The 26918-nt window shown below is 38.2% G+C and overlaps 1 protein-coding gene across 1 annotated transcript in view; it reads left to right on the top strand.

Annotated features, from left to right (window-relative positions):
* The first annotated feature begins 3366 nt into the window (after positions 1-3366).
* LOC119723228 overlaps positions 3367-26918 on the top strand; it is a 44164-nt gene continuing 20612 nt past the window's right edge. The window contains exons 1-46 of the mRNA XM_038193791.1: positions 3367-3430; positions 4415-4520; positions 5110-5183; positions 5632-5761; positions 6598-6749; positions 7339-7455; positions 8213-8374; positions 9720-9836; positions 10222-10365; positions 10842-10892; positions 12028-12111; positions 12269-12358; positions 12829-12918; positions 13387-13470; positions 14166-14309; positions 14653-14736; positions 15191-15214; positions 15627-15710; positions 17111-17251; positions 18382-18465; positions 18873-18905; positions 19167-19328; positions 19660-19926; positions 20991-21014; positions 21503-21538; positions 22084-22125; positions 22259-22306; positions 22801-22854; positions 22993-23040; positions 23168-23221; positions 23360-23407; positions 23536-23589; positions 23728-23775; positions 23903-23956; positions 24462-24509; positions 24637-24690; positions 24829-24876; positions 25004-25057; positions 25196-25243; positions 25371-25424; positions 25563-25610; positions 25739-25792; positions 25931-25978; positions 26106-26159; positions 26665-26712; positions 26840-26893. Of these exons, the coding sequence (XP_038049719.1) occupies positions 3370-3430; positions 4415-4520; positions 5110-5183; positions 5632-5761; positions 6598-6749; positions 7339-7455; positions 8213-8374; positions 9720-9836; positions 10222-10365; positions 10842-10892; positions 12028-12111; positions 12269-12358; positions 12829-12918; positions 13387-13470; positions 14166-14309; positions 14653-14736; positions 15191-15214; positions 15627-15710; positions 17111-17251; positions 18382-18465; positions 18873-18905; positions 19167-19328; positions 19660-19926; positions 20991-21014; positions 21503-21538; positions 22084-22125; positions 22259-22306; positions 22801-22854; positions 22993-23040; positions 23168-23221; positions 23360-23407; positions 23536-23589; positions 23728-23775; positions 23903-23956; positions 24462-24509; positions 24637-24690; positions 24829-24876; positions 25004-25057; positions 25196-25243; positions 25371-25424; positions 25563-25610; positions 25739-25792; positions 25931-25978; positions 26106-26159; positions 26665-26712; positions 26840-26893 (3607 nt within the window). The 5' untranslated portion in view covers positions 3367-3369. The remainder of the gene's footprint in view (positions 3431-4414; positions 4521-5109; positions 5184-5631; positions 5762-6597; positions 6750-7338; positions 7456-8212; positions 8375-9719; positions 9837-10221; positions 10366-10841; positions 10893-12027; positions 12112-12268; positions 12359-12828; positions 12919-13386; positions 13471-14165; positions 14310-14652; positions 14737-15190; positions 15215-15626; positions 15711-17110; positions 17252-18381; positions 18466-18872; positions 18906-19166; positions 19329-19659; positions 19927-20990; positions 21015-21502; positions 21539-22083; positions 22126-22258; positions 22307-22800; positions 22855-22992; positions 23041-23167; positions 23222-23359; positions 23408-23535; positions 23590-23727; positions 23776-23902; positions 23957-24461; positions 24510-24636; positions 24691-24828; positions 24877-25003; positions 25058-25195; positions 25244-25370; positions 25425-25562; positions 25611-25738; positions 25793-25930; positions 25979-26105; positions 26160-26664; positions 26713-26839; positions 26894-26918) is intronic.

Raw genomic sequence — 26918 nt, 5'->3', positions numbered from 1 at the left:
AAAGCATTGCAACTGTTACGTTTTCCAATGAGCGTATATATTTTTACAATTATTAGATAAAAAAATGAATGATATATATGATTCCTCTTGTCCAGAAGAAACCTATCAATATAGAAATTCTAAGTGATGATGTACCTCTAAAGACTATTTCATGTAGGTGCTGTCAATCAACGCTAAAGCATCAGATCGTTACCGTATAACCACGCCCATTTAATCGAAACTAATGTTACTCATTTATCGCTCTCTTGTATTGACGTCAATTTGCGTTATGTGGGGTTTTTCCTTAGTGGAAGAAAATGAGCAATAAAGACCACGGACCCCTTGAAGCACGCCCTCTACCTACGCCCCTGCAAGCACGCCCTCTTTAAATGTGCAAAGTATACATTTTACTGAAAAACTCAAATTCATTGCGTGATGAAAAATAGATTTTAAGAATGGATAAAATGTGTCATTCCCATAGAGCTATATTAATCCATACCTTGTGTAAGTCACATAGCGCCACCTATAATAACTTGCATGTTCTGGATTGGATTGGCCACGTAAGCAGACCAATCGAAACGCGCCAACAGGGATGCGCACGCGTGTTACGCCAATATTTAACCAATCAAATTCGAATGCGTAGGTAGAATCCACTGAACACTAGTGCACGTCAACCTTGTCCTTATTAGGCATCGATTTTTGACGGATTTACTGAATTCTGTTGTGTCAACCAGCTGTCTGTAACACTGAATCCTTGAGCTGTGCCATAGACAAATCGAATTGATTGTTAAAAACATAGCCATGATCGATAGGTTCATGTCTGTAAATTCCGAGATCTATTTACCAATTAATTAAAATAGATAAATAGAAGAACCAGATAAAAAATTAAAAAATGCAACTTGATTATAGAAAAGGGAAAGTTCTTTTTTAAGCTTTGCCTCAATCTAATGATTTCTAACGCAACTGCGAAAGTTGACGATCCTTCTGTACCGTAGTTTAAATGGAATCAAAACTTATTTCAGTGCAGCAATTTCTTCAAATTTTCACCGCAAAACACTTCAAACACATTTCGTTTCTGAGATATTCCCGATCATATTCCTGTTTCAAATTTTTTTAAGAAGTTAGGTTTCCGGTTGGTCTGCACATTTTACATATGTACTAAGTAAAATATGGAAAATCTCAATGGTATCCCTCTTGAGTTGTGTGCTGTTCTGAAACGAACCAATTGTTTTAACTTGACGTTTCGAACAGTGTGCTCCGTTCACGTCATCAGGAGACACAGAGCACACGAAGAGAGCACCCTCTCTTATTTTACTATACTCTCGAGGACAATGCTTTGTGTTTCCTTTTGTCCCTGTAATATAACACTCTCCCATAGATTAAGCATACAAACGTACTACCGAGGACCGTTTCCAACAAAAACACCCAACTCCCGAGGACTGAAAGGATCTGTTGTTCTCCCTTCGTGTGTCAGTCCTCGGGTTTATGTACGTGCACTTCATACAACAGAGGACAGACTCCTCGAGTGTTCATCGTTTGTTGAAAACAGTCCTCGGTCGTGGTTTGTGTGCTCTCTATATGAGAGTGTTATGTGACAGGGAAAAAGGGAAACACAATGCCTTGTCCTCGAGAGTTATGTAGTGCACGACTGTGTGTTTGACACGTCTAGTTACAGAACCAAACAACTCAAATGAGATAAAATTCACAAGGTGTTACCGTAAACCTTCCATATTGTTCATGTTCCCCATGCGAACCAATAAGTCTCATCTAATACATGTACTGGATAATTTAGACTCGTTTAGCGAAAAGCAGACGAAAGTCTGTTGGATTGTATTGACTGCCTTTAATCCTCAACAGGTGGGCTGTCCTACGTGTGAACTTATTGGTTAAAACTCTTTGTTAACAACTTTCAATTAGATTACTTGTTTATTCTTAAACTACACTGTTGGAATATTTTACATAAATTCCTCTGTTGACAGCTGTATACACGGCTATCAATCAATTTCTAATCCCGAAAATCTATAATTTAAGCCCCATAAAAAAGACAAAGCAAAAGAGAACATGGCTGGTATTGAAAAGAGAATTAGCTTCGATTAGAAGTAAATAAAATATGTTCAAACGTGGGCGCGAAGGTTACATGACGAAATTGTTGTCCGGATTGATCTATGTCAGGTTTTGTCGAAACGCATTTCTGGATTGTTCGTTGGCGTGCACACACTGCGGTTGCACGACAACAGGCAACCTTAACTTTGAACGGTAGTGGACGTTCAAACCCTCATCAGGGGTAAGTTAATGATTACTGCATTGTTTGGAAGTATTGCCTATAGTTGGGATTTATAGGCGTTGGTTTTTGTGAATACTATAGGTTTTTTTTAACATGAGTCGATTCACCTTTAATGTTATGTGTGTGCAGTCATTAGGAAATGGTGAGATTAAACATGACGATCACATCCAGTGATCTGATACACCGTGCCCTCTGGAGACATGCACACAATAGGGAACAAAAGATTGTATACGTCTCCACGGGGCAATTTCTCCACAAGGTTTTCACGAAATAGATTTATGGATTTTAGGCCAAAAAAAAAAATAAGTCGGTCTCTGGTCAGCGCGCGCGTCGATTTTAATCATGCGCGTCGATCTTTTTTTTTCCAAAATGTTCCGCGGTAGCTTCCACAGCGGCCTTTATTTCCGCACCTCCTCAATTTTTTTTTTTACCAAAGAGCACCAAGGAATGGGAAATTGCACCTAGGCTAATGATCAAAAGCACCAAGGCAAATTATGGAGGACACCAATGTACATGAGGACTCCAAAAAGCAAAATAGTACCCACCTTGTCTGTACAATCCAAGCTTGAAGAAAAAAAAAAAGCAAAAAAAAAAAAAAAAAAAAGCCGCGTGGCCGCGTCAATTCAGGAACTTTGGTCTGACCAGAGACCGAATATTTTTTTTTTTGGCCTTACTAAAAAAAAAGGGAATTTCCAAGGTATGTTGATCCGTCGCAAATGGTAGAGTTTTAGAAAAGGGATGTCAAGTCCGAATTTCAGCCAAGGAAATTAATTCTGGTTAAAATAAGCTCATTTTGAAACTGTACTTTCAAACTCGAAAACCTTAGTACACGAGGACACAGAAATGTCTCCACAAGGATACACATTTCAGTATGGGTGTTTGGTATCTATTTCCAGGGAAATTTTCTCGGTTGTGAAAAAAGGACCTTCCACATCATACAAGGTGCAATGTTTCATTATACGTGCGGTGTTTCGTTTTAAGAAAAAGTATATGACATTGCGAGACATATATTAAATGTCCTATTTGTTATCAGTAAGTCGATTAGATTTGTCTTTCCTTGGTCTATAGGTCAGATCACCCCATAGGCCGACTTGAGGACCTTCAAGATGGCGACGTCCAGGCTTACACTTCTCTTGCTGGCCGCAATGACGGCGACTGTCGTCGCTAGTAAGATTTTTTTATAAACAGTCCGCCGAATGTCATATCTTAATAATTTATGAATACTTTTAGTATTTGTTTTGTAGCACTAGATGCGAAAACGTTTGGTATTCGATACGTAGTGAGTACGAGATTAAATCATTGTGTTATGTCTTAGACGAGCCTATTGTTTTAGTGAAGTTCTGCATGTAGCACTTTCAAAATCCAGGATATTAAAGAGCAATTAATAAGCTTTTTTTTAGTACAAGAATTATTCAAATCACTCATGTGATTGTTAGGTTACGAAATTTTAAACACAACCACCATTTTAAAGTTCTGTCCATGGATCACAAAAAGGTAAGTGTTCTTTCAGCCAAGCGAAAACAAATCACATAGGGATGTGTGAGAATTGTTTTCGTTTCGCTGAAAGAACGCACACCTTTTTCGTACATGAGTGATTTGAATGATTCTTGTACTAAAAAGAAGGCTTATGAATTTTCTTCATAAGCTTAATAGGCATAATAATAGGCTCTTTCCTATCCTAGATTTTGAAAGTGCTACATGCAGAACTTCACTAATAGTCCCGACATTTGGGTTTGTTTGTTTCCTTACCCTGTACAAGGCATTGACAGTTCCTAACAAGTCAAGTAATCACACAAATCATCTGCCCCGAGTCAAGCACAGGTTAGCCGTATCCAAATCTCTTGGCTACGGCTAGACATTACACACGAGTCTATGGGAAATAGCTGCAGCCGCTACCATAGATACCTGTGTAATTTCAGGCCGTAGCCGAATAATTTGGCACCGGCAAATTTATTTTTTGACAAAGGCATTCCTTTCGAATTGTTCATTCCCTGGTCCTTACGACCGGACTTCTGAAGTAACTTGTGACTAACTTGTGACCGAAACTGGGAGAGACTCAAAACACCCAAAAACTCAGGTTACAAAGATTTTCAACGGACTTATAAATGATCGAATCAAATGGATGGGATTTGATTGCAATCTGTCATCTAGGGTCGGAACCGGTGTTTAGATGTCAAGTGTTCCAAACTGACCAGGTCGACTCGCTTCAGTGGCACCCGAGCCCTCTACCATCCTCACACTTCGGTTTCAACTTCAGGTGAGCAATCTTCAGCCCGTTCGGTTTGATCTAACAATGATTACCCTCCAAAATGTTTTCAATTAAACATCGATGTGTGATGAACATGACACGTAAACCCTTCCACCCTTAAAACTGAAACCCGTATTTTTTTTCTAAAGCAACTTTCACATTTGGCAAAGCATGCAAGCTCCATTGAATGCTTATAATTAGCGCGTACTACTCGTTTTGAATGTTGGCGCCCCTGTATACCTCAGAGGCTATTTAAAAATGATACACGTACGGGATACGTATTTTTTCACCATATTTAGTTTTTATTTCACCAAAACAATGCGTATACAGATTAAAATTTTGATGTGAAATACACATTACCCCTACTGTGCAAGATGACATAACCATGCAAGACGGTGATTTAACGCCTACTTTTCTAGCCGCATACGTATCCCGTATTCGCGTGTCATTTCCAACGGTCCATATTGCTTTTATCCATCCTTCTTTTTGAAACCTTTTGTCTGCCTCTCTGGTTTAAACGTTAAGGTTTACCAAAAACGATTTCACATTTTGTTCGTTCTAATAGCCATTGATTTGTGCCGATTGTGCTTTTTTTCAGAGTTGCTGCCGTTTCCGATGCGAAAATTGTACTGTCAGAAAGCAAACACGATGGCTGTGATAGAATCATTATCAGTAAGTCTTGGGTTCTTTTGGGGGAAATGGCATACAGTCTTTCATAAGCCATACCCTATTTCAAAAACCCATGATTTGTGGCCGATGTTGCAAATTTAGTTATAATAATCTTGGGCTTATAAGGGTTTTGTACTTATGTTCAAAAGCGTTTCGCAATCATAAGCCCAGTTCATCAGGCCACGGGACCAGTACAAGCTGGTCTCTGCTCTCGTAGGTACCCATGCTTCAAAGTAGAAAGAGAAAATTATTGCAGTAATACATCTTGCCTAAGAACACAAGTGCCATGTTCCCTTTCATGTTTCGACCCACGATCCATTGCACTAGCCAATAAATCAGTCTCAACAGCCATCTTTATCCACTCTAAATAAGGAAAATACTCCCTTAGGCTTTTTCTGTTGGGGAAGGAAACTTCTTTTGAAAAACAGTTATCGTTAATTTTGAACCACAGCCATCGGCGGGAACGACAACTCCCGGTCTTCAATAGCGCGCCCTCAACAGTCAAACGGTCAGAGTGAAAACACTCCGAATGAACTGAAGTGCGAACAATTCAACGAATATTGGATACAATTTAATCCAAGGTAAGGGTCTGCAGTGTATCTACAAATTAAAATAATCGTTTGGAATGATTCGTTGCAATATCTGAGGCATGACCAGCCATATCTCAGAAACTGAGGCGTGGTCTGCCCTTGAAAATAAATTAGCAGTAGCATGCCAAGGATACTGTAATGTGGGCTGCACTTGGGGGAATCTATTAAAGGGCCCATTTAATGTAATATTTTAATGCAATGAATCTCCATATTCATGAGCAAAAGTGTGATGTCATTCCAGGCAGAAGGCTCAATGTTACAAACACTTTCAGCACTACAAGTTGTCAGAAATTTGGATATCCCGCTGTACATTTTCTTTTCTTCAGTGACCAAACTGTTCTCACGATGGTTTTTAAATGAACAAAATTTGGAACAGAAAACACCTAACAGGAGCAGTGTCTTGCTGAAATGACATCACATCAATAGCGCCCTCAGTTCCCCGGAAAGGCATGAACAATTTTAAAATCTTTAAAGAAGTACCCTTTTAAATGAAATTAAGCAAGAAGGGATGTCAAATAGTGTTCATACATTTTAAGAGGATAAGAAAAATTGTACAAAATATGTTCCCGCTGGGGGGGGGGGGGGGTCCCCCAACCCCAATAGTTACGCCTCTGTCTGGAGGGGCACACATTTTGGTTGTTATCAACGTAAATAGCTTCTTTGTCTGTGCGGGGAGGGGCATGTAATGGGGAAAGTGTCATATGCGTGGGGGCAGTTTCCCAAGCTACCCCCCCCCCTAGTCACACTCCTTTTTTCATTTAGTTTTGTCAAAAAGCAGTTTCCGAAAAGTTCCAGAAAGATTACTGTAATCACTCTTTTGCTAACAGTTCGGTACAAGTTGGACGAGGCCATGAGAAGTCTCCGTTCCTTCAGTTAGATTTGGATTCGGGCAATCGCATCAACCCCAAAGTCTTGGGCTTCGGAACGAGCGTCAACAGCGTGGGTCTCTTCACCTTCGACGACTTCCAGGATCACTGGGGTAAGTAAAACACCATGTACAAAAGCGTAAGGAACTTAGACTAATTCACAAAGGACGAGCGCCACCAAGCGTCAGTTTCGAAGATGTCATTTTGTTGAACCCCACAAACGACATCCTGTTTAATTTTAATATTTTGCAGTTATCACCTATATTCTAGATTATTCACGCGTAGTACCATACGAACACAACAGTAAAAGGTAGCCTCGCAAATGGTCTGAAATAGAACCGGAATTCTTGAAAATCTCGAGAATTCTACGTGCTTAAACTTCAGACACCCCAAGGCCGTAATTTTAGTGTCTGCAAATTGTGCGTGATCATGCATTGTGCGCATGCCGTGTATGTGCGGACGTGATAGTCCTTTACCGATGAATAACCATCCAGTCGATCGTAAACAATAAAGGTTACATTAATTAGTGACGACTTTGTCTTTTTTTTGGAGAAAACCTGAAATTCAATGTCTTGCCCAGGTCAGCCCGAAAGTAAAAGATATTATTACGAGTTACCAAATGCATATTTGAAAGATTAAAAATATAAATTGTATCTGACGACTGTTTAAGTTGTTTTGTTTCAATTTGGTTTGGTATCTTAGTTGACCCTTGCTCCCCCAACCCGTGCCTGAATGGCGGAATATGCGATTCCTCATCGGGAGATGGTTACAGGTGTGATTGCCCAGAGGAGTACATCGGAGAACACTGCGAAGAACGAGGTACGTTTCGATTTCAATGAACCCGCTTTGGTATACAGAAATAGAAATGACAAATGTCTACAAATGGTTCCGAAACAACAATCGACGCGTGAGAAAACAGTCATTTTGGGGTTCCAGCGATTTATCGAAAATGAAGCCTGCTGGCCACAAAAGCATTCTTCTTGGATTATTACGTCATTGGCAAAATAACACGTAGCAAAACACGTTTTGATGTCCAGAGCCCTGCGCAAAATGCATTATGTTGGTGTCTGGGAGAGCGGATTAGCTACATCTTATCGTCCTATAATCACAAGGTTTTTTTGTGTGGACAGGACTTAAGGAACGAGTTGTCTGTCCCGAGTTTTGATCAATTATTAAAACACAGTAATACGCCTCGGCCAAAATCTTTATTTCTCACGTATTCATCGTTGTTTTGTATGCATTTGTAACATTTGCCTATTTCTGTTTCTGTATAAACATATTTTAGGTATATAGTCTTATAAAATTTATAATTGGCATATTTTTTAGCTAAGAGGGCGCTATTTTCTAGGAATGTAATAGAAATATATTTTTAAGAGGAGTTAATGAGTCTAGGCCTGCTTTAATCTGAAAATATGCGATTGCGAAAGTACTTTTTTATCGAAGCAACATGTAAATTTACGTCGATAACCTGAGATTCTCATGTTTTGATATCCCACAATGAGGTTACTAGAGCGCCCCGTTCGCTTAGAATATGTCCTTTTCAAACTTTGTTGTGATACATGGTCTGGTTCCACAGCTTCAAACTGCCCACCAGGAGTTGAAATGGCGCACTGCTTTGTGGATCCCTGTCAGTTCGCTGCCTGCGCAGCTGACCCAACGGCAACATGTGTGTCCAACTACTGCGGTGGATGCAACCATGAATTCCAGGATAGCAACGGCAATCCTGTTGATTGTTCAGGTATACTCCAACCTATTACAATATTTGTTTTATTAGCTGAAGTACCCACCCGACATGGACCGTTTCAGTGCAATTCTAGATGTGCTGTTTTGCTAGATCCACATTCAACGAGTCTGGCCCCTCGTCTGTCAAAAATATTTACTTACATCACTTGCAACACCGGTGAAGTCATATCTCTTGCAGGCTTTGTGGCGTCCAGTATGCCGGGGAAATCAAGAGTTTCTAGGCGCATTGATCGACTATCAACACCAGGAGACTGGACAACCCTGTTGGTCACCACTTCAACCAGCCTAGCCATTCCATTTCTGATATGATTTTATAGGGCATAGAATCACCCGGCCATCGCAAGGACTGGCTCAGTTCGTATCAGCAGGGAGAAAATGTGGATGAAAAGTCTTTGGAGTATGCAACCACAAGGACTCAACATCTACGGGAATGACTAACCTGTTCATTTTACCTCCTTCGTCTTTCTGTTACAGATAATCCTCTTGGCTCACCGTATTGGGGTTTATCCCCTCATGTGCCGTTCTCCCCTTTTGAGTTTACCCATTGCCACATCCATCTGTTTATGTCCCTTCCTCATTGTCAACTCCTCTTACCCTTAAGACTTCATGAACTGCCCTTTGTTCTTCCCTCAGCATCATCCATCCCTTTTCTACCCCTAAGATCTTCACCCAACCCCACTTCCTTTGCTCCTTTCCCTACTCCATCCCCTCTCGTTGTTCCATTTTATCTTACTGCTACACTCACTTGGATCGATCCATCTCATGTTTAGTCCCTCTTTTCTGGTTGTCCTTCCAATGGTGCATGCTTGTGTGTCCCCCACATCTTTGTTTCTGTACAAAGACCAACATGTTATCTAAATTCTCTTGATTTGCATATTTCAGGTCAATCCAGTCAACAGTTTGCAGCAGTTTTGTTCATTTTCAGAATTTGCTTTTATTACTTAGACCATTTATAGAATATATCAGAAATGTGCAGTGAAGTAGCAGTAGGAAGCAGATGATTCAAAGAAAAAAATATCTGTGTTAAACTGACTTGGAAATATCTCTGTTAAATTGAGTTAGAAACCAAAACAAAACGTTACTGGAGTGAAAAATCAATCTGTTCGACTGACTAAATTCTACGCTATAGTGCTTGTCCTTAATTTCAGTTAGATGATCGAATTTAGTAAATTGATACGTAAAGCTCGCCGGTCTGAAACCAAAATCTATTTCAACCCACATCGCTCCTGATTCTGTTTGGTTAGATGCACCTCTGGCGCGCCTGTCTGAAACTGTTGCGAGTGTCCTCTGTTGGATCCCGTCACAAATTATTTGAGAAACTTTCATTTTCGGTATTTTAGTTGACCCGTGCTCCGAAAAGCCTTGCAACTTTGGTGAATGTATCCCTGGCAAAGGAGGCGCGTACAGATGTGAATGTCACGAAGGCTACATCGGAGAACACTGCGACCAAAAGCCATGTACGACTCTTTTTTATTTTAAGTGTTAGATCATGGTTTAACGGCTGGGCCTAATTTCTTGAAACATAATTATAAAATCGTAGACGTTATTAAGATGTAACAAGCACAGGAGCAAGTAGATCCTCAATTTATAGAATGGCCCAACTCTTAATCAGTATAGTATCGTTTGAGCTGCCTGCAATTTCAAAAATTCTCCTTTTAACCTAAACATTACCTACAATATAATTTGATAACTAAACGGAATCAAAACAGAACCATGTGTGTTTAAAAGTGTGTACATAATGAGAAGCGAGCGTTTGGGCATTTTAAAAAGATTTTATTCATTATGACTCGGTGAAATTATAGAAATCTTATCAAAATGTTGTGCCCGTGATTTGTTCTTCAGCTCCCAAAACTCGGTCCGGTACATGTCCACCAGCTCCGCAAGGCATGATGGGCATTTGCCCCGAAGCGTGTTCGCACGACAGCGATTGCCCAGGGGAGACCGCAAAATGCTGCTCTAACGGCTGCGGCCACGTCTGCAGGGAACGTAAGTACAACTCCGTGCATACAATATAATAGTGGGTATTTACGAAGCGCACGTTCCCACCAGGACTGATGCTCAAGGCGCTACATCATTATTACCCCTGCTCATTGAGCCCATGAAACATTCCAAATACCATCTCACCTCCCTGGGGAGTATACAGCTAGATGCAGCCTGTTAAGCACAAGGAAGCTAATTCAATCACAATAACCATCCCTGCCCTCACAGGTACCCATTTACTCCTGGGTGGGTAGAGGCAATGAGTGACAAAGTGCCTTGCCCAAGGGCACACGCACCATGACCCCAGGCTGGATTCGAACCTACAACCTGCAGCTTTAACTGCAAACCACGAATTCAATGCCCTTAACCACGAGGCCACAAGCACTCCACAACATAATTTTTTTATTCTGTACAAAAACACATTAGGCCTTTGGAGCAGTTCCGAAATATCAAAATGGCTTTTTGTTTTTGATTTTTTTTAGCAAGTAACCCTGTACTTTCTGCTGATAGCTCATTTTATGAGAAGTGGCCAGGTACAAATAAAGATGGATTTAGCAGCCAACACAAAACTAAAGACGATGCTGAGGAGTATCGATCAATCAGTTCTAAAATTGAAGTAAATTGTTTATGATCATATATTGATTAATATTATCAATTGATGAAAGGTTGATATACATTTTGTTTTCAAATACCCAATAGCATTATCAGTCTTAGATAATTTGTTTTAAAAATAGATAAAGGCAAACTTGTTTTTCTATTTTATGTGTTTCAAACAAAATCAATATTTTGCCTGGGACTTGTTTCCGTAGCTTGCAGACCTGTCCTGTGTGAAATGTACTGTGAAAATGGCTTTGACACGGATGAATCCGGATGCCAGACATGCGCATGCAAGGGTGATAAGACATTTCACAGTCATTTTGTAATTCAATCATTGTACGATAGTGCACCATTGAAATTCGTGTATAAAACCAATAAGAGCTGTTGCTATATAAACAAAGTACACACGAATGAAATGAGGATATCGGACAATATAGGGGTCCACGATTGCCGGTCTTTATGAAGATGTGTGTGTGCGTGTTGGGGATGGCTCGCGAAATTTCACTCAATCTCTATTTGTGGTATGTCTTTATGAATTATCAAAAACTTCAGGAAAAGTCTAATCCCTATCCCCCAATCCCTATGATTTCCCCCTAAATACCTTGATTGTTCTGGTAAAAAAAAATGTATTATTTGCTCGTCAGTCTTCCATTGTAATTGTATCATGATCATATACTTGCAGAGTTCTCTCTCAACATATACCACAGTACGTAGGCCTAGGCTTACCTCTCCTTATGTTGTGTGTGTTCCAGAAGACGTCAAATGAAAATGAAAATGTTCTTCAGTGCCCATATCAAATTGGAGTTTTGCTTGTGTATGTTGTTGTTTTTTCAATAGAAAGTCGAACTGTATTTGGGGCGGATAACACGAACTCTAAATAGCTAAAGTTTAGACCCTAGCATCAGTGTGCGTGAAGTGATTGAAGTCTGTGTTAAAATATTTGTTCACAGTCTTGTTTTTGCTTCTCATTTTTAAACAATTTTAACAAAATTTATAAAACACCTCTTTTGGCTGTACGTGTTCCAGAAAAAACATAGAAAGTTTATTTTCGTCTTGGATTTGTTTCTGTAGCTTGCAAACCAGTCCTGTGTGATATGTACTGTGGGAACGGATTTGACACGGATGAAAACGGTTGCGAGATATGCGCGTGCAAGGGTGATTAGACATTTCATATCTGATTCATAATTTAACCATTTAATCTTTACTCCAAACTATATCAAAAATTATGTTGATAAACTTTGAAATAGGCCTACATCTTGTGTTTCAGAAGAATTCAATAGCATTTTTGTCTGTTTTGGATTCGTTTTCCCAGCTTGCAAACCACTCACTTGTAGAATGGCATGTAAAAATGGGTTCAAGAAGGATGAAAACGGATGCGACATCTGCGAATGCGAGCCACCAGGTAATGATTGTCCCACATTTTAATTTCATAATTTAGAAACTTAAGTGTGCCAAACATTGAATATTTTGCAAAAACATCTTTCAATTTGCACGAATCTAGGACATTAAATAACAAAAGAAGAAGCTAGTCAAAAACAACATCCCCCCAAAAATCATAATAATGATGCACTTACCGAATGCATCATGTAAACAATTTATTGTGGAAAACACTTCAGCTTGTTTTCCTTTTTGTCAGTGAGATTTGACTCTTTGCATGACGGTAGTGTAAAGTAGTGAGAGTTTGCGGTAACACCATGGTCAGAATCTCTGTTGAGACGATGTGTGGTTCTAAAAAGGCCGGTTCGGTTTTGAAACTCTCACTAGTTTCCTTTTGTTATTTTGTAGACAAATTGACAAAAAAATCTGTACTCTAATCTTTTGTGACGTCTAAAAAATGTCAAACATATGTTTTGATTGGGATTGTTTTCACAGCTTGCAAACCACTCACTTGTAGAATGGCATGTAAAAATGGGTTCAAGAAGGACAAAGACGGATGCGGCATCTGCGAATGCGAGCAAACGGGTAATGATCGTTCCGCATTTTAATTTCATAATTTAGAGACATAATTGTGCCAAACATTGAATATTTGCAGAAAATCTATCAACTTGCACGAATCTAGGACATTAAATAACAAAAGAAGAAACTTGTCAAAAACAACTTCCCCAAAAAAATCATAATAATGATGCACTTGCCGAATGCATCATGTAGAATAATTAATTGTGGAAAACACTTCAGCTTGTTTTCCTTTTTGTCAGTGAGATTTGACTCTTTGCATGGCGGTAGTGTAAAGTAGTGAGAGTTTGCGGTAACACCATGGTCAGAATCTCTGACGATGTGTGGTTCTGAAAAGGCCCGTTTGGTTTTGAAACTCTCGCTGGTTTCCTTGTTGTTATTTTGTTGACAAATTGACCCCAAAAAAATATGTATTCCAATCTTTTGCAACGTCCCAAAAACGTCAAACATATGTTTTGATTTGGATTGTGTTTACAGTTTGCAAACCACTCGCTTGTAGAATGGCATGTGAACACGGTCTCAAGAAGGACGATGACGGATGCGACATCTGCGAATGCGAGGGTACTGAATTTCGCATGTTGTAATTAATAATGTCGAAACAAACTTGCGGTAAAAATTGAATCGTACAGCAAAAACATCCATTAAATATTACGTTTCTGGGAGATAAAGTAACAAAAGAAGAACAATTAGCCAAAACCACATATAGTGATGTGCCTTCCAAATAATGCATCATGGCGGAAAACACTTTTGGGCGGGAATTCCTAAATGGACACACATGATAGAGTGGTCATGTTTCCATAAATCGTTCCTGACCAACGCAATCTATGAAAAAGTAATATGTAATATGCAATATAGCTTGGAACTTTGTAATGTGCCATTCAAGTATCATAAACAATGACTTTAACTTATCTTTAAGTTGTTGGATAGTATAATAATTATAAAATCATAGACGTTTTTAAGCTTTAACAGGCACAGGAAAAAGTGGACCCTCAATTTATAGAATGGGCCAACTCTTAACGAACATCACTATGGTATCGTTTGAGCTGTCTGCAATTTAAAACATTCTCCTTTTAACCTAAACATTACCTACAATTAAAAATTTGATAACAGAACGGAACAAAACAGAACCCTGTGTGTATAAAAGTGTGTACAGAAGTGAGCATTTGGATCTTTTTAAAAGATTTTATTCATTATGACTCAGTTGGTGAAATTATAGAAATCTTATCAAAATGTTGTGCCCGTCTTTTGTTCCTCAGTTCCCAAAACTAGGCCCGGTGTATGTCCACCAGCTCCGGAAGGCATGATGGGGCTTTGCTCTGAAGCGTGTTCGCAAGACAGTGATTGCCCAGGGGAGACCATGAAATGCTGCTCAAACGGCTGCGGCCACGTCTGCAGGGAACGTAAGTGAAAAATTATTGTATGAGGAGCAAATGAATCAAATCAAGACGGTTTATTTATTAATTCTGTATAAAACACATTACATTGGAAGCAGTTGCAAAATATCAAAATGGAATTCTTAATTTTGATTTATTTAAAGCAAGAAACCCTCTATTTTATGCTGATAACTCATGTATGGGGGCGGCTAGGTACAAATTGAGGTTTTAGATTTAGATTTCGTCTTCAAATACCCAAAATAAGCATTATCAGTCTGAGATAGTTTTATACCAATAGATTAGGCATATTTTTATATTTTGTATCAAGACAGTCCTATTGCCATTTTTTGTTCCGGATTTGTTTCCGTAGCTTGCAGTCCTGTTATGTGTCTACTATTCTGTAAGAATGGATTTGCCCAGAATGAAAACGGATGCGACATATGCGAGTGCAAAGGTGATTAGACTTTCATTATCCTCCCATAATAATTTTTTAATCGTAGTGACACTTGCCAAGAAATGATATTAAGCTGTACACGGAAGAAAAACTTATGGACATGGGCGTCGCCAGGTTTTTTTTCTAGAGGGGGCAAAGCTTTTTACAGTTTGCAAACCACTCACTTGTCGAATGGCATGTAAAAATGGGCTCAAGGACGAACGATAACGGATGCGACATCTGCGAATGCGAGGGTACTGAATTTCCCATGTTGTAATTAATTTTAATGTCGAAACGAAATTGCGGTACATAACAAAAATCTTGGTCCCGAAAACATTTTCCTTAAAAACATTTGCAAACAAAAGCGCAAGGAGATAAATTAAGTATAAACATCTTGAATAACAATCCGCAAAATAATATTTCCCATGAAAAGAAATCGTTGTTAAAAGTTTTTTGTATCATTGAATAATTGCAGATGAGGAGGAACCCGAGCCGAAAAGTAAGCACATGTTAAAAAGGAAATATTTATTTATACAATTAATCGATGTGCGTACTTAATTAGCTGAGCTTTAACCAGAATTCAGGTTGTACAAAATGGTAACATTTTATCAATAAACTAGTATAAAAATACAGTTATGAACAGCTGTTAAAACTTCAAACGCTTATAAGACAGTAATCGTGGCCGAGGTGCAAATAATATTATTATTTGCTTGAACAATTATGCGCTCAAGTTATGAATTGAAAATGATTTATCCACAGTTTCAGACAAGTGTTTCGAAACAAGTTCGGGTTTTATTAAGTGGAAAGAGTAATTCATAAAATTTGACTTCTACAGCCTAATTTAGTTAGGTCGACCCAAGATGTTTCTTATATGGTGTTCAACCTGTTTCATCTCTCTATTCTTGCTTAAGTCTCGTGCCCATTGATCAAGTGCAGCCGGCGGTGTGATACCTACAAGAAAGACGAGCGTGGATGCCATACCTGCCAATGTGAAGGTTAGTGGACTCTCATCTGGTTTATATTGTTTTGATTTTGAAGTTGGTATAAAAACAGAATGCTCAGTTTTTAGTTAGCATAGTTAACTCTCTCCACTGAGGAGTGTAAATGGGTACCTGTGAAGGTAGAGACCAAATTGCGCTGATCTCGAGCTGCTGCAGAAAAAGGGTCTCATTCCTGATAAACATGGACAATAATTGTAAAGCCCTTTGAAACCATAGGTATAGAGCGTTATATAAGCGACACATTGTTACATTATTATTATTATAAACAGAATGCGATAAGGCTGAGCATAATATTAATTGATCTATTATTTTAATGGAGTGGTTTGGGTACTGAAGACAAAGTTTTTTTTCCGAGGAGGAGGGGCGGATGAAGCGTTGGAGACAACGCACAATAGGACAAAATGACACGAAGCAAATTTAAAGATTGGCAGTTTAGTCTGATAACAATATTCAAAACTATCGCTACCCTGAAAACAAAGACAAGGCAAGCGCAGTGAAGCTGAACCCAGAGCTCACATGCATCTGGTGTACACACTGGACCGGATTTAGCCCATTGTGCTACGGTGTAATCCTATACGATACCACTGCCCGGTTCACAGGTGTACAACCAGTCTACGCACAAGTGGCATTCGGCCAATCAGTCAGTCAGTAAATGAGATGCATATAAAGAAGTCAAACTATGCTGCCCATCTATGATCAGCAAAATCGTTTCTTTCCGATACATGCTCACAAATGTTTTGTTTCTGTAAAATGGCGTGCAAGAATGGCTTCAAGAAAGACGAGAACGGATGTGACACCTGCGAATGCGAGGGTAAGGATTCAAGGCAGAAAATAAAAGTTTGCACAATCTAGGTAAAGTTTTGTGGCTAAGTATAATATTTTGAAGTTGAACAAGGAAATTAACTGGAGCTGGGTTTCAACCTGCGACCTCCGGATTGTCGTTCCAGTGTTCTACCAAGCGAGTTATCAAGGGCTGGATAGCTCAGATCAGACGGTAGAGCGCCGCCAAGTCAGTTTGCTTTGTGGTTTCATTCCTCTGAGGAAGTAATTAAAGGCTGCCGTTAAAATTGTGTAATGTGTACCTCCAATTCCGAAAACAAACCACTACGACACATTTCCAGTGTCCAAGAACATACCAAACGATTAAAACATTCCCTATCCTTCCTGTTTGTCATTGCCCATTTTTATAATGTTGCTAGCATTGTGACTGTGGGTGTGGTTCTTGGCTACATGACATATACGGGTTAATGGTTTCTGACAAGCACCACTTGAACAAAGACAATGACAAAATGAGGAACGGCTATCCGTAAGGTTGCAGGGTCAAACCTCGCTGCATTTAATTTATTTATTCCTGCCTTGTTGAAGTTTTAACTTTGTCTTTTGTACATTCTCAGTTCCACAAGACCGCTCTGGTGAATGCCCCAAAGCACTTGATGACATGTTTGGTGCTTGCAGCGAAGATTGTCGATATGACAGCGATTGCGCCGATCCAATGAAATGTTGTTCGAATGGCTGCGGTCACACGTGCGTCCAACGTAAGTGATGAGATTCAGAATTAGCCTTGCCCTACACCGACGTATTTTTATAAACACTGCATAGGGTACTCAGTGTTGTCCCGAGTAAAACATACTCGGATGGGACTCGAATCAACGACCTTCTGTTTACTAGTGCAGACGACTTAACCACTCCACCACCGCACTTGTCGTAGTTATTAAACTGACTGTTATGAATCAAATAGTAAATGACGAGAATTTTAAGAAACATTTACGTGGTGTACGTTATAGCTTAGCGGATAACAATGGACTATTTCAGTGACTACTCGTAAATAAGCCCTCTATTGCTCAACGTATCCACGGCTTCGTTTTCAAAAGTAGACGAAATGCCAACTTACCCATGTCAGAATTTTAAAAGTTTCCGAACGTAAATCGGACAAAACTATTCTCAAAATAACGGGCAGAGGTGATTCAACTACCGTTTTGTGACTGCAATGGCTTACACAAACAGCCATCGCACAAGACGTTCAAGATGTTTAAATGATTTTATCGAAACGTTTCGCAGGTACGCTAAGTTGTGTGAAACCGATCTGTTGTAGTACGAAAATCCTACACATGACGAAATATTCATGCTAGTTCGTGAAATCGGTTGATGCTAACACAAATTCAGGAAGACGCCACTCTTTGCGTTAAAAACAGCTCACTTTGCGTGTGATACGAAATGAGGATGGCGCCAGTTGGAAAATCTCATTGTGTTAAAAGTGGCTTACCCATTTTGAACCGGTGTAAAAGCTCACGGTATGGGGAGCAACCAACACAAAATAAGGCTGACTCAGAATAAGTGGATGTTGACATAAATGTATGGGGAATAGCAGCTGATACATCATTTTGATGGCTTCACTTTTGTTTTAAAAACTCACTGGTGAGCGGCTTAATCGATCATTCTGCCATTCAACAAATTCTGTCATTCAACTGATTGATAGGCAGTTTTAATAGTAAGAACTAATTTTCCCCAGTAATTTCTTCAAGCTGTCTTCCATATTGTGGGCCCCGTGTGAGACCAGTGGATTCCACTGAATGGGCTACCCAGTTATAATACAAATTAAATAGATGACTGATATAAATAAATAATATAAATAAATGATATTTGGCATTTGGATTTGTTTCCGCAGCTTGCTCACAGGTCATGTGTAGATTGGGCTGTAAGAATGGTTTTAAGAGGGATGAAAGAGGATGCGAGATGTGCGCATGCGCAGGTAATGATTGCTCAAAGTTCTTTTTCAGTAACTTTTTTTTCCAGGATGCCATTTTTCAGAAAAGCCAATTATCAGAAATCAACATTTAGAACTTTATTCCCTAATATTTCGCGGCTAGTTGAAGCCGTGGTTTCTTAAAAGGAACTTCAATATTAATCGAAATTGTTTTAGTGCGTACATTTGTGTTGTGTTGAAAATCTAGGAAAAAATCGGGAATTTGTAGTTTTTAATATAAAAAAAGGACGTAAAATGTACATATGAGGCTATGCCGTATGTTCCTGATCAAAAGTAGGCGGGGCAACTATTCTCCCCCCCCCCCTATCCCTAAAATGTTCACCCCTGGAGTTTTTCTTTGGCCTGAGTCTTGTCTAACTTCAAGTTTCATTTTCTTCGTGCTCAATACGCAGAACCCCGTAAACTTGGGCCGCCAGAAGTTGAAGGTAAGTCTAGCTTTCTGATTCAAATATTTCACGAGGGAAGACACCAAACACCAAAATTGGTCTTCACTGAGAGCCTATCTCGATTCATATCCGAAACGAGTTTCGGACACGTTGCGGACATTGTATCGGGTATAAGCAGAGCCTTATCAGAATCCTAAGCCTTAGATTTGAAAATATACATCTTTTTCTAGAAGTCATCTGAAGACATTTTGTTCAACTTGTTTCTCTCAATTTTAAAACCATTTGTATCTGGGGAAGTAGAAGAAAGCGAAGAAGAAGAAGAGGAAGTCTTCGAGTGTGGCACTGAAGAAGTGACAATCGCGAAGGAGGTCGACACCACTCAGCCTCAGGACTTCGAAATCGACAAGGATGAGCCGTCAGATGTCATCTTCCATTCCGGTGGTGGACAGTTGATCAAAGTCGGTATGGATGATTATTCTTTGATGGTTTTAGAAATCAAAAGGCAAATACAACTCTCACAATGTCCTCACTCGATCTCGAGGGGTCACAACATATCACAAATCATCACCAGACATCCAAAGCCCCAACAAGTCATCGGAAGTTCTCACGGAAACGTCATAACAAGTCATCGTAAAGATTACAGGTCATTCGCCAAAACTCGCCAAAAGTCAATGACAAGTCTCTACAAGTCACCATGAGTCATTACAAGTCGTTACTGATCACAAGCAATCGCAAGTCCATTCAAAAGTCACAACAAGTCATCACTAGTCGTAAATGATCTTTCCTTTTTCAGAGGTGGAGAAGACATCCGCGTGCATCATGAGCTCCTCTAACGTCAAACTACAGACCGTTGAACTACCAAAGTGGTGCTGGCAACTGCATTCGCTGCGACTGATCGTCCGTTTCGTCACAGACGGCTTCAACTGTTTCGTACGATCTGGATCGGACGAAACCTCCATAATGAAGTACAGGAAGCCGGACCGTGGCGTGTTTACGTGCAGCACTATTGGATATAGATCCAAGGGCAAGAAACGATCCAAGCTGCGCTACCGATACAAAAGTAAGCCATTGTCCTTCTGATTTTTTCATTTTGTCATTTTCAATTCATTTCGACTTACTTACGGGTCATATTTCACCCCATACTGATCCTGGTCAAAGTGCATTTTTTTCCGGGTCAAAATGACACTTTTCCGAGTCAAAATGACACTTTTCAGTGTAAAAATTACACTTTTACCCGTCAAAATGACACTCTTACTTGTCCAAATGACACTTTTACCGGTCAAAATGACACTTTTACCGGTCAAAATGACACTTTTCAGTGTAAAAATTACACTTTTACCAGTCAAAATGACACTCTTACTTGTCCAAATGACACTTTTACCGGTCAAAATGACACTTTTACCGGTCAAAATGACTCTTTTCCGGGTCCAATTGACACTTTTCTGGGTCAGAAAGAATGTTTTCCCCGAGTCAAAATATAAATGACACTTCTCTGGATCATTCTGACTCCGAATCATTTTGACTAGAAAGCGTTTCCTTATTCACATGCAAGAGTGTCATTTTGATCCGGGGAAGTGTCATGTTAAATTTGTTTTTGCCCTTAAAAAGTCCTACGAAGGACGGAGGCGTTAAGACCTATTATTGTTTTTACTTGTTTCAAGTTTGTTATTTCGCTTTCAATTAGTTTCAAATAATTTCACGAGTCTTTTGTACTACGAAACGATTTATATTCATATTATAATAAATACAAGAGACAGAAATCTTATGCAACTATGGTATTTCGCGTTTTTTGAGTTCATTCCAATCTTACTTTCAGCGAATTAATTATTTCCTTTTTTCATGACTCATTTTTCAAATTTTTTTTTAAGTCAATTATTATCTGGAAAATCTCTGAATTAGGGTCACTTTGTGAATAAAAATAATGGGTGGAAAAAGGAATTGTCACTATTTGGTTTTGTTTATCCAATTGCTACATTCCAGTGACACAGTGTTTTTTGGGGGTATTTATTTATTTACTTTTTACTTGCAGTCGGAGTTGAAGGATTTTTCGAGAGCAAATTCAATTACATCCAACATATCTTTATATAAACTGACATCACAATTTTATTTTCTACTTCTGTCCAGAACGCAGAGGATGGGGCAAAAAAGGTGAAGCGTTTTTATGGATTTTAAAAAGAAAACCATTAATTGGTTTATAGTATGCTGTTCTGGAAATTGTTTTCCGCCATTAAGTGCCTCTCAAGTGTCATACAAATCAGATTATTTTTCTACTGCTGGTGACTAAACCAGAAATTAGAATGAAAACAAATATTTCTCTACCAAAAGCTCTTAATAATTGTCATGTTCGTGCCTCGAATTGTAATGCCTGTTATATTGCCCGGCTTTTTCTTTAAACTTGAAGAGTTGTACTTAGATAGTTTAACGCTAATTCATTGTCCTAATGCGTAAGTCTTTTGGATTTATGATTCACGTTTTATGCGTATACACATCTACGTCACATGTTGCTTGGATCGACAAAACAAAAGATCGAAAATAAAATATGAAACATCAAGATATTTGTTTTGAATCAAATTAGGTTTTTCCCATCACCGACGTATCCATCTTATGAATATTCGTTTTGGTTCTGCTATTTTTAGGAAAGAAAGGTCCCAAGAAGCCCAGAAATAAGAAAGGTGCGTTTTTATGTTTGTATTGTCCCTGATACGGCTAGGTATTTAATATCAGAGAAACAAACATGTATTCACTACGGCCATCCTATGAGGGGTGAGCTTGGGCGGTATCTGGTCACTTCGGCACCTTGCCAACTCGGCACCTTGCCAACTCGGCACCTTGCCAACTCGGCACCTTGCCAACTCGGCACCTGCCAACTCGGCACCTTGCCAACTCGGCAACCACCAACTCGGCACCTGTACATAAAAAGCTTGGGCATCCTTCTCCCCAGTTATTCATCTCAGTGTGTTAAATGTAGAGAATCTACCTTCAATTAATGTCAGGTTTGCGGTAGCACCATGTGAATGATATCTCGTAGAGCGTCGTGTAGTTCAAAGAAGAACCAGTTTGTTTAACTCAACGTTTCCAAAAGTGTGTTCTGCTTGTTATCAGGATGATGATTTCTTATCGTCATCAAGTCCATTAATTAAAACATGAATGACTAATGAATAATTGTGTTAAGCCATTTTCACTTGATCGTCTTTTCAATGTTTCTTTCCTTCTCCAGGCAAGAAGCCCAAGCAGAAGTCAAGCACTTCCAGTACTTCCAGTACGTAATGTAACATGGAGGATTCGTGTTGATTTTAATAAAAGATTTCCATAGTTTCCGAGTAAGATTAGAGAAGCTCATTGTACTTGCAATTCTTCATTACATTTATTTTTGTTTGTCATTTGTATTTCAGGCCGCAAAAACAAGAACAAGCCTAAGAACTGGCCCAAGGTTTCAAGTGGTGCATATCACAATAAATTCAGAGTAACGGCTTTTGTGAAGACTTAATTTATTTTACTATGTCAAAATAAAACATGGAGGGTTTCTTTATTATGTAAAACTGTAACTTTACGATTTTATCTTTGCAGGCTTGAAAACAAAGAAGAAGCCTAAGCAGAGGTCAAACACTTCCAGTGATTCCAGTACGTAATGTAACATGAACTATTTGGATCCTAAGATTGATTTACTAAAATATTTCCACAGTTCAAGTAAGATTAGAAAAGCTAATTGTACTTGCAATTCTTCATTACATTTATTTTTGTTTGTCATTTGTATTTCAGGCCGCAAGAACAAGAACAAGCCTAAGAACTTGCCCAAGGTTTCAAGTGGTGCGTATCACAATAAATTCAGAGTAACGGCTTTTGTGAAGACTTAATTTATTTTACTATGTCCAAATAAAACATGGAGGGTTTCTTTACTATGTAAAACTGTAACTTTACGATTTTATCTTTGCAGGCTTGAAACCAAAGAAGAAGCCTAAGCAGAGGTCAAACACTTCCAGTGATTCCAGTACGTAATGTACCATGAACTATTTGGATCCCAAGATTGATTTACTAAAATATTTCCATAGTTCAAGTAAGATTAGAAAAGCTCATTGTACTTGCAATTCTTCATTACATTTATTTTTGTTTGTCATTTGTATTTCAGGCCGCAAAAACAAGAACAAGCCTAAGAACTTGCCCAAGGTTTCAAGTGGTGCGTATCACAATAAATTCAGAGTAACGGCTTTTGTGAAGACTTAATTTATTTTACTATGTCAAAATAAAACATGGAGGGTTTCTTTATTATGTAAAACTGTAACTTTACGATTTTATCTTTGCAGGCTTGAAACCAAAGAAGAAGCCTAAGCAGAGGTCAAACACTTCCAGTGATTCCAGTACGTAATGTAACATGAACTATTTGGATCCTAAGATTGATTTACTAAAATATTTCCACAGTTCAAGTAAGATTAGAAAAGCTCATTGTACTTGCAATTCTTCATTACATTTATTTTTGTTTGTCATTTGTATTTCAGGCCGCAAGAACAAGAACAAGCCTAAGAACTTGCCCAAGGTTTCAAGTGGTGCGTATCACAATAAATTCAGAGTAACGGCTTTTGTGAAGACTTAATTTATTTTACTATGTCCAAATAAAACATGGAGGGTTTCTTTATTATGAAAAAACTGTAACTTTACGATTTTATCTTTGCAGGCTTGAAACCAAAGAAGAAGCCTAAGCAGAGGTCAAACACTTCCAGTGATTCCAGTACGTAATGTACCATGAACTATTTGGATCCCAAGATTGATTTACTAAAATATTTCCATAGTTCAAGTAAGATTAGAAAAGCTCATTGTACTTGCAATTCTTCATTACATTTATTTTTGTTTGTCATTTGTATTTCAGGCCGCAAGAACAAGAACAAGCCTAAGAACTTGCCCAAGGTTTCAAGTGGTGCGTATCACAATAAATTCAGAGTAACGGCTTTTGTGAAGACTTAATTTATTTTACTATGTCAAAATAAAACATGGAGGGTTTCTTTATTATGTAAAACTGTAACTTTACGATTTTATCTTTGCAGGCTTGAAACCAAAGAAGAAGCCTAAGCAGAGGTCAAACACTTCCAGTGATTCCAGTACGTAATGTAACATGAACTATTTGGATCCTAAGATTGATTTACTAAAATATTTCCACAGTTCAAGTAAGATTAGAAAAGCTCATTGTACTTGCAATTCTTCATTACATTTATTTTTGTTTGTCATTTGTATTTCAGGCCGCAAGAACAAGAACAAGCCTAAGAACTTGCCCAAGATTTCAAGTGGTGCGTATCACTATAAATTCAGAGTAACGGCTTTTGTGAAGACTTAATTTATTTTACTATGTCCAAATAAAACATGGAGGGTTTCTTTATTATGTAAAACTGTAACTTTACGATTTTATCTTTGCAGGCTTGAAACCAAAGAAGAAGCCTAAGCAGAGGTCAAACACTTCCAGTGATTCCAGTACGTAATGTACCATGAACTATTTGGATCCCAAGATTGATTTACTAAAATATTTTCATAGTTCAAGTAAGATTAGAAAAACTCATTGTACTAGCAATTCTTCATTACATTTATTTTTGTTTGTCATTTGTATTTCAGGCCGCAAGAACAAGAACAAGCCTAAGAACTTGCCCAAGGTTTCAAGTGGTGCGTATCACAATAAATTCAGAGTAACGGCATTTGTGAAGACTTAATTTATTTTACTATGTCAAAATAAAACATGGAGGGTTTCTTTATTATGTAAAACTGTAACTTTACGATTTTATCTTTGCAGGCTTGAAACCAAAGAAGAAGCCTAAGCAGAGGTCAAACACTTCCAGTGATTCCAGTACGTAATGTAACATGAACTATTTGGATCCTAAGATTGATTTACTAAAATATTTCCACAGTTCAAGTAAGATTAGAAAAGCTCATTGTACTTGCAATTCTTCATTACATTTATTTTTGTTTGTCATTTGTATTTCAGGCCGCAAGAACAAGAACAAGCCTAAGAACTTGCCCAAGGTTTCAAGTGGTGCGTATCACAATAAATTCAGAGTAACGGCTTTTGTGAAGACTTAATTTATTTTACTATGTCCAAATAAAACATGGAGGGTTTCTTTACTATGTAAAACTGTAACTTTACGATTTTATCTTTGCAGGCTTGAAACCAAAGAAGAAGCCTAAGCAGAGGTCAAACACTTCCAGTGATTCCAGTACGTAATGTACCATGAACTATTTGGATCCCAAGATTGATTTACTAAAATATTTCCATAGTTCAAGTAAGATTAGAAAAGCTCATTGTACTTGCAATTCTTCATTACATTTATTTTTGTTTGTCATTTGTATTTCAGGCCGCAAAAACAAGAACAAGCCTAAGAACTTGCCCAAGGTTTCAAGTGGTGCGTATCACAATAAATTCAGAGTAACGGCTTTTGTGAAGACTTAATTTATTTTACTATGTCAAAATAAAACATGGAGGGTTTCTTTATTATGTAAAACTGTAACTTTACGATTTTATCTTTGCAGGCTTGAAACCAAAGAAGAAGCCTAAGCAGAGGTCAAACACTTCCAGTGATTCCAGTACGTAATGTAACATGAACTATTTGGATCCTAAGATTGATTTACTAAAATATTTCCACAGTTCAAGTAAGATTAGAAAAGCTCATTGTACTTGCAATTCTTCATTACATTTATTTTTGTTTGTCATTTGTATTTCAGGCCGCAAGAACAAGAACAAGCCTAAGAACTTGCCCAAGGTTTCAAGTGGTGCGTATCACAATAAATTCAGAGTAACGGCTTTTGTGAAGACTTAATTTATTTTACTATGTCCAAATAAAACATGGAGGGTTTCTTTATTATGAAAAAACTGTAACTTTACGATTTTATCTTTGCAGGCTTGAAACCAAAGAAGAAGCCTAAGCAGAGGTCAAACACTTCCAGTGATTCCAGTACGTAATGTACCATGAACTATTTGGATCCCAAGATTGATTTACTAAAATATTTCCATAGTTCAAGTAAGATTAGAAAAGCTCATTGTACTTGCAATTCTTCATTACATTTATTTTTGTTTGTCATTTGTATTTCAGGCCGCAAGAACAAGAACAAGCCTAAGAACTTGCCCAAGGTTTCAAGTGGTGCGTATCACAATAAATTCAGAGTAACGGCTTTTGTGAAGACTTAATTTATTTTACTATGTCAAAATAAAACATGGAGGGTTTCTTTATTATGTAAAACTGTAACTTTACGATTTTATCTTTGCAGGCTTGAAACCAAAGAAGAAGCCTAAGCAGAGGTCAAACACTTCCAGTGATTCCAGTACGTAATGTAACATGAACTATTTGGATCCTAAGATTGATTTACTAAAATATTTCCACAGTTCAAGTAAGATTAGAAAAGCTCATTGTACTTGCAATTCTTCATTACATTTATTTTTGTTTGTCATTTGTATTTCAGGCCGCAAGAACAAGAACAAGCCTAAGAACTTGCCCAAGATTTCAAGTGGTGCGTATCACTATAAATTCAGAGTAACGGCTTTTGTGAAGACTTAATTTATTTTACTATGTCCAAATAAAACATGGAGGGTTTCTTTATTATGTAAAACTGTAACTTTACGATTTTATCTTTGCAGGCTTGAAACCAAAGAAGAAGCCTAAGCAGAGGTCAAACACTTCCAGTGATTCCAGTACGTAATGTACCATGAACTATTTGGATCCCAAGATTGATTTACTAAAATATTTTCATAGTTCAAGTAAGATTAGAAAAACTCATTGTACTAGCAATTCTTCATTACATTTATTTTTGTTTGTCATTTGTATTTCAGGCCGCAAGAACAAGAACAAGCCTAAGAACTTGCCCAAGGTTTCAAGTGGTGCGTATCACAATAAATTCAGAGTAACGGCATTTGTGAAGACTTAATTTATTTTACTATGTCAAAATAAAACATGGAGGGTTTCTTTATTATGTAAAACTGTAACTTTACGATTTTATCTTTGCAGGCTTGAAACCAAAGAAGAAGCCTAAGCAGAGGTCAAACACTTCCAGTGATTCCAGTACGTAATGTAACATGAACTATTT

The sequence above is a fragment of the Patiria miniata genome, unplaced genomic scaffold (assembly GCF_015706575.1).
Source record: "Patiria miniata isolate m_02_andy unplaced genomic scaffold, ASM1570657v1 HiC_scaffold_16, whole genome shotgun sequence".
Classification (NCBI taxonomy): domain Eukaryota; kingdom Metazoa; phylum Echinodermata; class Asteroidea; order Valvatida; family Asterinidae; genus Patiria; species Patiria miniata.
The sequence above is the reverse complement of the archived record's forward strand: the minus strand, read 5'-3'. Positions and strand labels throughout refer to the sequence as shown.